Source organism: Labrus bergylta, chromosome 2 (assembly GCF_963930695.1).
Source record: "Labrus bergylta chromosome 2, fLabBer1.1, whole genome shotgun sequence".
Classification (NCBI taxonomy): Eukaryota; Metazoa; Chordata; class Actinopteri; order Labriformes; family Labridae; genus Labrus; species Labrus bergylta.
The window spans coordinates 19,340,250-19,351,456 of NC_089196.1; the positions used below are offsets into that span (position 1 = coordinate 19,340,250).

General features: G+C 40.1%; 1 protein-coding gene across 1 annotated transcript in view; it reads left to right on the top strand.

Moving 5' to 3' along the window:
• The window catches only part of nf2a (NF2, moesin-ezrin-radixin like (MERLIN) tumor suppressor a), a 31,102-nt gene extending 21,883 nt beyond the window's left edge, over positions 1-9,219 (top strand). The window contains exons 14-16 of the mRNA XM_020636652.3: positions 479-597; positions 1,824-1,983; positions 7,679-9,219. Of these exons, the coding sequence (XP_020492308.1) occupies positions 479-597; positions 1,824-1,983; positions 7,679-7,729 (330 nt within the window). The 3' untranslated portion in view covers positions 7,730-9,219. The remainder of the gene's footprint in view (positions 1-478; positions 598-1,823; positions 1,984-7,678) is intronic.
• The last annotated feature ends 1,988 nt before the right edge of the window (positions 9,220-11,207 follow it).

Genomic DNA, 11,207 nt, shown 5'->3' on the forward strand with positions numbered 1-11,207 from the left:
TAAATTGCCATTTCCTTCCAAGTCGCCCTTTAGGCCTGTCAAGACGGTTGGATGTATCCACTCTGTAGTCGGGACTCCCATGCCAACCAGTGGATTTACATTTATATTGTGTATTAGGTCCACTTCTTATTCTGCCGGGTCCTGAGGATGCATGTGGCCAATGCATTTCACAAATGTGGTCAGGACCTAAAAGCATCTATTCCTGTGTGTTCATGGTCTGTTACCATCAAAGTGGTCTTGCTTCCTCCCAGTTTCTTCGCCTTCCATATTGTGTCCTACTTGCAGAGATCTTATACATGCATTGCTCATCTTCCCCTCCTATATGTGCTGTCACCTCTATCCAACCCCACCTTCTTATATGTTTAACTTTCCATTCCTAGCTTTTTCTTGTCTTTATCAAGCCAACCTTTTTTTTTCTTGACAACCTTTCCTCACTGGTGTCTCTCCTCTAATCTCTTCCCTTTATCTCTCCTCCTAGTCTCCTGGACTGCCGCCTAACAGCATGCCTCCAGACCTGAGCTTCAGCAGGGAGAACCTCAGCTTTGACTTTAAAGATACCGACATGAAACGCCTCTCCATGGAGATTGAGAAAGAGAAGTGAGTGGCCAGCCCTTCTCTGCCGATGCCGCCTGGTATTCTGAGGCTTGTTCAGTTTTCATTTTCTCGTTATGTGGTGTAGTCTGATGTAGCGCTTCCAGGATTGATTTAGATATACATTTTACTGTAATTTTAAATCCACCCATACTATGCCATAGAAAGATCTAAACCAATGCATGACTGTACTCTTTAATAAACTATTTGATTCAGGAGTTCAGGGGAGTCACTGACACTGAGCATCAGCCGTCACCGATGTCACTTCCAGCATGTGTTTTAAGATCCGACCTCTCTTTTTCAACAGCAACTACGTATATTTGATCAGCAACATATCATGTTCGTTCTCAGGAATAACTAACCTACCACATCATTCCATGTAGACAGTTTAACCTTGTATACAGTGATGCTGAAATAGTTTATTTCCTTTTTTTGGTCCCAGAATTCCTGGAAAAATCGTTCTCAAACCTTGAAAGATTTCAAACAAAAATATTTTCTTTTTCAGAAATGTCGTTCAAAATTCATTTTTTTTTACATTTGCACTCTTTGCATGATTTGATTTAAAGTGTGATATAGTAAACGCTTTGGGATTATGGTGGAATAGGTAATGTTGTATCACTAAAGCCCTTTCAGATTGCTTTTTCCGTTAAAGTGCCATCACTTAGCTCTGTGACAGAGTAATATTGGTGTCCAGGTCTGTGAATTCACATTGCGTTTCGTTGTTGCGGAAGAACCGCACAGAGGACGCTCCACATACACACACAGTCAGACATACACACAGTGCTGCGCCGCTGGCTCTGCTAATACCGTCTCTCCGCTGTAACACCTCATTTACTAACTCTGAATTCTGTACAGAGGGGGCATCAATTCGTCCCCCCATCACTTCTCCACAACATTCAGATTGAAAGTGAATCGTCACAGGGACATAAATCTCGCAGCTCGAAACGGCAATCTAAAAAAGGTTTAAGTCTGTGCTAGTATTAAAAAAGGATTTATTAATCGGTACATGTTCATCCAGGTGTTTTTTTCTTAATGACTTTTTGAGTACCAGCTATTAAAGTTAGATTTAACTTCAACATAAAGGGCTTGAGTTTGGGGATATGGACACAACTTTGAATGGAGACGAGCAGAATAATTCAGCGCATCCTACTTTTCACAAAATTTAAGTGCATGTTAAGAAAAATGCAAGCTATTCAAATGGTCTCCTTTATCTGTCATTTGATCTTGTTTAGGGTGGAGTACATGGAGAAAAGCAAGCACCTGCAGGAGCAGCTGAACGAGCTGAAGACAGAGATTGAGAGTCTGAAGATGAAAGAGAGAGAGACTCCTCTGGACATCATTCACAACCAGAACACCGAGCAGGGGACCAGCAAGCAGAGCAACTTTAAAAAGGTAGCTATTAGCACTGCTGCTAGCATTAAGCTCACGATATACATGCGATAGAACATCTGTATGTTCTTCTAAAATACCCCGAGCACTCAGGGATTATCCCAACTCCCAATACCTCAAGCATCTTAAGACAAGCATTCAGGGTTATTTTTATTTATACTGGCACAGAATTTTTCAATCAATCTCTGGTAGTATAAAAATAAATCTGATGACTCCTCACCCTTCAAGTTTTTCTAACCCCTCCGTGTGTAATCATCAACTGATACATATCAGTAACCTTGTGGGAGGAGCCAGAGGTTCAAACACATCGATATAAAACCACAATCTGACCCTGATGTTGTTGTTAAAAAAAACATTCAATACATGTGACTCTCTGTCTCGCTTTATCTTCATGTCCAGAAGTCAAACCTACTTCGGGTCCCTGCAACATTGTATGAAATTGCATAACATTTGTAGTTTTTTAAGAAGATGTGCAACAAAATCCTTATCTATTACACATAAAATAAAATATACAATCTCCACAAACATTACATGACTCATAAGAAGTTACCAAAAGAAGCAGCTAGATTAGAGACAACGAGAATTGATTAACTACAGGTTCATATACTCATACAGTACATCTTTCTAACCTTATGAGATCAATTGTAGATATGAAAATTATAACATTTAAACAATTTAAATATACATACAAATCAGATTCCAGGCTTGATATACATCCATATCTACTTGATAGCAGTCTTTTTCTTCCCCTCTTTTGCTGGCACATGGCCATTTCTGTTATACCACCTGCTGGTCAGGTACTATTGCAAACTCCTCAAATGAATCATTTTTCTATCAGGTTGTATGTCCATGAGAGCCCTGCGAGGCCCTGAGACAAAGTCTGCCATGTTCTTCCTCTTGAGCTTGACTAGATTCGAGACTGACACCAAGCTATGGAGATATTATAATATATATTAAATCATATTATACAAAACCATTTGCATATGCGTAAATAGATCCACAAATGCATAAACAGATTCAAGACTGTAAGTTGTTTTGCAACAATAATATCTGCATCTCAAACTCTCTCTTTCTAAGATGTGCAAAAAAAAAAAAAAAAAATACAAACATTAATGCATAGAAGAGAGCCAAAACATAATTACAAACAATAATGCAGATGAGCTGACTGTCCAATAGCATGCAGAGAAAAGTAAATAAAGATATGGCCAAACTGTACCTGATGGCAAACAGAGAGTTAATTAAATCAACTTGTGACGGTTTCTGTTTGGTGTGTCTAGAGATTTAAAAAAAACCAGTGAGGTTATGTGTCGGTGTGCCATGTGTGAATGAGAACAGGTTTTTTCTCTGTGGGGAGAAACCCCTATTTTATTTCTTCTGTAATGGGATCGCTGAACCAACCTTTGCATTGCGATGTTTCATACAGAAGCCTATGTTTGCTTTGTTTTTATGAGGGGAAAATGGATGAAAACAAAGCCCAGTCTATTGAAATCAAAACAACCTAACTAGCCAGGATTCACTCAGCAGGGCAGGGCCGGGGGTCCTCTAGGCTACGTTTGTATTACATTTTCCAAAACTGAGGAATCCAAAGCCCCATCGGTCTTAATACATCTTGGCTACATTTACAGTTTTCAGCCTTTCAACAGCCGTCCATCAGACGAAGACTCATGATGTGCTGAAGTGTGAATATGGTTTTAAAAGTGATCCTACATTATCTTCCAGGGAGGACTATCAAATTGATAGTCCTCCCGCGTAAAACACCCACGCCCAACCATCATATTATTTAAAGTTGGGGTATTGATTCTCTGTGCATCACTTTATAGCACTTGGCCTCGGGTTCATATTTCATCCTTCAATTTGCTCTTTGATGAAGCCCCCCCCCCACCCCGGGGGAGGAGCAGCGATCATTCATTTTCTACTATAACCTCCAAAAGTGAGCGGCGATTATGGTTTGAGGGGTGCTGAAAAAAGTTGGATGAAAATCTGGGTTTTTGTATGCATCAGATGTCCACTCTGAGGAAAAGAACAGATATTTCATCAAAGTGAAGAGATAAAGAGATTGACGGCTTGAGGGATATTCTTAAATTGATTGGTCAGAGGCAATGAAACAGCTATAAAAAAGTAGAATAACTTTCCACTATCCTCTGATGACCTGGCAGATTAGACTCATTCCTCTTCATCTCCTCACTCCAGTATCTCCTTTTATTTCAATAAAAGTGTGAAATGACATTTTTTGCCAAGTTGTCAGCACATAATGTCACAGAAAGAAAAAAGCCCAGCCCTCCTCTGTTCTTGTCTCGCAGTGTAACAACACTTGTTAAGCGAGCGGTAATTGATTTTTGCTCGGTGATAAGTCATCTGGATGGATGAGGGCAGCTCTGGCATTCAGGGGGAGAAGGAGCTTAGTTAAGAGTGTTGGTTTAATTGAACCAGAGGTGGTTGGCATTCATCTTGTTAGTAAGGGGAAGGGAAGGGAAGTTGGGAAAAGGGGTACTCTTATAAAGTCAGCTTTACCAAATGAGTGGAGAAGTTTAGGGGAGGCTGAGGTGGGAAAAAAAAACTTCAAAGGACGAGGAGTTTGAGGGAAACTAAGTCACCGAAAAGTACTGAGAATGTGCTATGAAGTCGGCGACCACAGAAGAGCGGGATGCAAGGCGAGCTGAGGGAATGTGGGGAAAAAAAGCAAGAGATTTCGAGCCAAAAGTATCAGGTCCAGCTTCACCCTCAGGCACACCCTCCCCATTGTGCCGCCCCTCCCTCTCCCCTCTGCATGATTAATGAAAAGCCCCTTACACGGCCCAGCGCCTTCGCACCTTTACCAGGTCACAGGTTCTGCTTGGTTAGCGCCGCTCCTGCAAGCAGATCTCGCTCTCGAGAGAGCTGCAGTGATTCTGTGTGAAATTACAAAGAGAGGAAACGCTCTTTTTTTTTATGGAAGTCCATTCAGACTGTGAGAAGTGGCAACACGCAAGGGGTCTCCCACCTGCAGAGGTGGCAAAAGTACACACAGTCTTTACTCAAGTAGAAGAAGAGATTCTACTCTTATACTGATGTCAGTCAGGAAGGACATCTGGCTGTTTCTTTGCAAAGCAACCTAAACTTATATATATATATATATATATATATATATATATATACACACACACACACACACACACACACACACACACACACACACACACACACACAAATATGGGAGAATATTTATCTTAAATAATTCTCACTTCAAACGAAAAGAAAGCCCCGTGAATATACTGAAAAATAATGCTCCTATGTGCAAATCAGTTGGATGATGAATTTCTTGCTGCTCTGAATTTGCCCAGTTGCTGTTCGCAACGTTGGCTCTCCAATTTTATTCAAGTAGCGACAAGTTTTCTGTGAGTGTCAGTAATCATATCCACTAAATGAATCTTCTCGCCTCCCCTCTGGCAAACAGCCTTATCCGTGGGACGTTGAATTAAGGGTTCGGGCAGTGTGGTGTACAATCCTGCTGAGGAAGACATCGATAAACACACACTCTCACACTCGCAGGTGTAGTTCTGGCTGCCTGTCAGCAGTGACAAAAGAAGGTGATCTGTAAACATCACCCTCCAAATCCATCCCTCTCCCACACATTATCTGTGTGGATTTGCTTAATTCCCTGTATCTACATATATTTCTCAGAAATAACCTTGATATCCCAACAAACTGTCCTCCCTCCATCCCCAGTCTATTATTTACTTTGGCAACCAGCTTTAATTCCCTTTACCCTACAGATGTTGAAGAGAGGGAAAGTTTGCCCAGCCAATTGGAAGTCGTGCTCACTTGCGCAGTACCAAATGAGCTAATGGTAAGCTGTCCCGAGGGGTTCAAGCACAGCCAGTGGTCTTGATTAATCCATCTCCAGCGCGTTTAAACCTGGAGAGAAAAACAATTAACAACAGAGCTTTCTTTGACTGGCATTGATCTTCTCTCTCATCCTGCTCTCCCGTGTTTGTTTGATTGTCTCTGCAGTGAATCCGTTTGGAAAACACACATTTCTTTGTCTTTGAGGGACAGTTTGAAACTCTGCCTGAGAGTGATTCTCACTTCAGTCGTAGATGTATCAATAACGCGGCATGCTTTCCCATGCCAGCAGAGATTCATTACCAGCAGAATTATAACCATGGGGGTATATGTTCACTAAACGTATTAAAGTGTACTGACTCTCAAATGATTCTCTCCTTGTGATCACTTTGTCAGGGGAAGCAAGTCAAATCACATGTGCTTCTATTTGTTGTGCTTATTAGACTATACTCTGGGATTTGTTGTAAGAAGAAGTGGATTAAACATGCAACAGTGAATACATATATTCATTAAAAAAACAACCATTATACAGACTTGAGCTTAAAACCATGGAGATAAAGAACTTTGGTCATTTCTATAATGGCTGCCTAACTAATATTCACTTCAAGAAGAGAGTCCTCTAAAGCCTACACACAGTTGAGGAAAGGCCTTTACAAAGTATCTGAACTCATGACTTTATCACCATTTTATTTGATCTAAAAAGGGCCTTTTTGGCTTCATCATTAATCAGCACTCCTGATAAACACATCGCAAGAGTCTAAATTTATCTCAGTTTATTAGAAAAATGATTTTAATGTGAATAAGCAATGCTTTCTCACTCATTGGTACTTTAACTTGTTGGATAGAGGCCTATCCATAACGGCCATGTTTTCGAACAGCTCAGCGAGCAGCCTCCACCACCTCCTCATCCTGAGTTCAAAGAGCTCTACAAAGACTCTGATCTTGACCTGAATCTGCATCAGACTTTTCACTGGTTATTAATCACCAGGTTTAACAGTTTTGATGCGGATTCAGCTGTTCTTGTAAGCCTTCTAAACAATTTCATTAAGATACTTAATGTCTAATATCATTGCAGCAAACCTGTCCCAACAATAAGCATGAAAATGAATCTATCGTTTTTCATGAAATACTTTTTTTTTTTTTTTAATTTATTGAAGCAATTCTAGGGTATACACTGCAGTTGAAAACATTAGTTCGTTTTTTTTTTTCCTTTTTACAAACATATTTAAACCCCATGCCCCTTGTCCTTAATAAGCTCCCCTCACCTCAACCCAGCCCATTAGACCCATACATCGCAGAACACCCACCCTTAAGTTCTAGGCCGCCCTTGACTCTGTGGGTCTTATCTGAGAGCTGGCTGTGTATCTCTTAGAAATGTTAAATATCCTATTAAACAATGAAGCACAGGAATTTGAATTTTACTCATGAAACCTGTTTAAACCCCCTGGCATCACTTTTTCTTCAACTGAGCCATACCCACTTAAAACAAGTTAAAAAAATCACTGAGGGATATATATATATAAAAAAAAGTGCAGGATCTCATGAAAAAGTCAGTAAATTTAGGAAGTCTTGAAGTGTAACCACAGCCTGCCAAGACTCCAGAGACCCATCCAGGGTGCTGGGGGTTTCAAGCATATCCACCTAAAATGAATTTAAAATCACATCCCCACATCAGCTCGGTTTTGCCTGTGTGTCAGTCAGTTAGTAAGGGCTGTGGGAGCTGGAATTGGGCAGGGGGATGATTTCAGGGAGATTTGTTCTCAGCAAGGATTTCAATTTGGTGACTTGTTTTGCCTGCTGCGATATATTCTGTTCCTGTTTACTTTTACAAAAGGTAACAAAAAGCTTATCAGGACTGTTGCTATCTCCTCCACAGCTAACACTACAGAGCACCAAGTCCAGGGTGGCCTTCTTTGAAGAACTTTGAACTGCACGACTGCCTACAAAACGTCATGACACTACATTCCTGGCCAGTTTGAGACACTACAAAGCTTCATTCTGTACTTCTTGGGGAAGCGCAATGAAATGCTATGGATTGAAAAAAAAAAAAAAGACCACTGCCTCGATGTGCACCAACACTATGGGCCTCGTGTGAACGCACAAACAAACATAATGCTCATAAAGCATAATGTTCCTGCACTGAATCTTGGGATTCATAAAAAATGGAGTGTGTGTTTACAGTGAGAGTGTGCAGAACATTCTCCTTGAATAATTTAAAGTGAAAGTATGTTTGTTATTTTACAACAAAATCATAGAACAAAGAACGTTTTTGTGACTTCTTCTGTACCACTCTAGCTCCAATGATACAGTGTGTGTAAAATTTGGAATGGTTTCATTATCGTTTCCAAATGGGGCAATTTTAATCATTTGTTTGCTTCAGTGTCTTGCAATTCAAATGGAAATAGACCACTAAGGGACCATGCACAGGAGACGTATTAGTACAACGTTTTGGAACAATAATGTTGTTGTGGGCGGCAATATATTATTTTGTTATTGGCTGCCTTCTGCTGTTACACTGATGATGTGATGAAACTACCAATTGTACCAACAAATACCAATATATACTTTTTTTTTTTTTTTTTACTCAATGACATCATGCTGCCCTTATTTTCTATTTTAAATGACACATTCCTGCAAATTCAAAATCATCAAGCAGCAAAAACAGGAGATGAATTTGTCTTGCACAGCCATTTATTGTTGACAGAAGGAGTTGATGGGCTGTAGTGGATATTACGCTTAACACAGCGCAAAAACCCACCTGTGTGACATAAAACTATGTGTATTCATTGTATAGTGTGTTTTTTTTTTTTTGTTTAGTGTGTAATCTCAGAACATTGGTTAATGTTGTGCCTTTTATGCAACTGAAGAATGTAGATGAATGTACACAAGGCCTCAGGACCTGCGTTTACATCTTTCTACTCAGATACATCATGTGACACCAGCTCTGCACATGGTTGTGAGTGCCCTTTGGGAAGCCACCGGGTGCACTGCCCTCTGTTCCTACAAGTGAAGAGACGCTCATTTGTTCCAGATGGTTCTTAGAATTTAAACTGGATGAAGGTGCTGTGATTTTTAAATGTGAGCTCGTGTCACGTCATATCTTAACTTTTTCTCATGAAGACAACCATTTTTTAAACATGAACTTGCTATCTATTCTAAATGATGTGTCTTTTTGAATTAATGTGCTCTTTCTTACGAAGAGCAATTTTTTTGGGGGGGGATTAGAATGTGAAGAAAATAACCATTTTTTTTCTTTTTTCTGTCTGCATTTAATCTGGATTGAGAGCAGTATTTAAAGTGAAACTTTGGGTGAAGTTACAGTGCATTTATATTTCAAGACAATACCTTTTTACAGAAACGTTGTGACAGATTTGTATGTTTTTTTCATGTCAAATTAAAATGAACATCAGCGCTGAATTTTTTTAAATTTTTTTATGTTGTTCTGTACATCCGGAAATAATTTTGGATTAATTTAGCAGACTTCCATGAATGCCAGCTTTGATATTGAGGTGCCAGAAGCATTTTCCGCACAACCAAAACCGAAATCCAATTACACCTTTGAAGGTGTTACATAAGCACCCTCCAACTTGTGTCAGATCACATACCCTGTTTGCCTGAGTGACAAGACCTTTGTGTGTGTGCTTACAGATGCGTGGGTGAGTGATGTGTGCTGCATGCCCTGTGTACTTGTTTTAGTGCCTGTGCTTGTTGTGTGCCACAAATTTAACCCTCTTAATGTGATTTCCTTCTGTGGTGTTTGGTCCCCGAGACTGACAGCTCTCTGACAGAGTGAGTGGCGAGGAGGTCAGGGGTCTTCTCCACAGCTCTGTCACCTATGGGCTCAGTTGGAGAATGGCCACCCTTGGCTTGTCAGCATTGTGACAAAGCGGTGTCTTCATGAGGAAAAATCTCCCTAGGGGCGTAAATCTCAGAGGAGCCGGGGCGGAGGGTCTGCAGTGGTTATCAGGGAAACCGACAAGACACACATTCTCATTTATTTCAGCTCTCGTCTCAAGGCAGCAAGGAAGAGGTGGGAAGAATCAGCTCTTTTGTCATTTATCTATTCTCAGTGGATCACAGTTGACGTCACACCTGCAAAACAAAAACAGGCATCTTGCAGCAGATTGGGAAAGGTTCTCACTTTACTGCAGGGTGAGGGGACTTGACGGGGACTGCACATCACCTGCCAGCGGCATGAATGCAGAACGAGCACACACAATTGAAAGAAAAAACCCTCTGTCATAATCCAAGGGGAGCCTTTGTTCAGAGAGACAATTCAGGCGTCAAAGAAATGATACAGGAACATTTTAAATGGCCAAGCACAGAAGCCAGTGAAATCCACTTTACTATGTTTTTTTGTTTGACTTTGCAGACGTAAGGAGGTAGGACCATAAAACTGGAAATGACTGATGGTTTAATTGTAAATTAACTTGGAATCTTGCAGTGAGTATGATTAATGGGTCATTCAACCAAACCATCAGCTATTGAATTAATATTCCAGTAAATGTACAGTATCACATTATATGTTTTATCATATCAAGAAATGACAAACACTGCTTTTCAGGAGAACAAACCACCAACAGTTCATTACCCATCCATCTATCCATCTATTATCTATACCGCTTGTCCAGCACAGCTACTTCTTTTTCAAGATGCAAAAAAGTCATTAAAAAAAAGCAGATGAAAGCAGTCATTAGTAAATAAATAGCTATAGCTAGCATGTCTTGACTGAACCCTATTTGCTATAGCAGCCCATTGACGAGGTCACTAACCTGGCTTGTTACAGATTTCAACGCCAAATTGTTCTCAAGGCAAAACAGTGAGAGCCTCTTCGTGACTTGTGTAGTCGTTCTCTGAGCCCGATTCACTAAAGATTGTGCAGCTTATCCACCCGCTAAAATCTGTGCAAATTAATCTAAAAGAGACATTGTCTAATCCACACACCACACACATAGGGTTTTATGCACTAGTAATAGTGGCACAGAGCAGACAGTATCTCTGTGGGCTTTGTGCTTTTTGCATGTATTTGAATATATTTATTCTTTTGAGAAAAAAATGGCCCCTTTCTGTGCAAATTGGCCGTATTTAAAAACCTCTTATTTTACATGCACTGACACTAACAGCCATGCGCAGTTAGAGTGTAAAAATGAGTCTGCACTATAGTATATAAAAGGGATGTCTCGTGCAAAATCTGAATTTAATGCACAACACTCACCTGGAAATTCACTCAGACCTCTTCTTAATTACAATTTCCGGGGGTCAAAAATTTTGAATTAAGAAACAAGAATACTCATCATGTTCTGCTCAGCACACAAAAGGACAATTTAGTGATAGTAATACTCAATATTAGCAACTTAAAGACAACCTGTTAGCAAACAACTTCCATTTATCACACCATAAGTTTC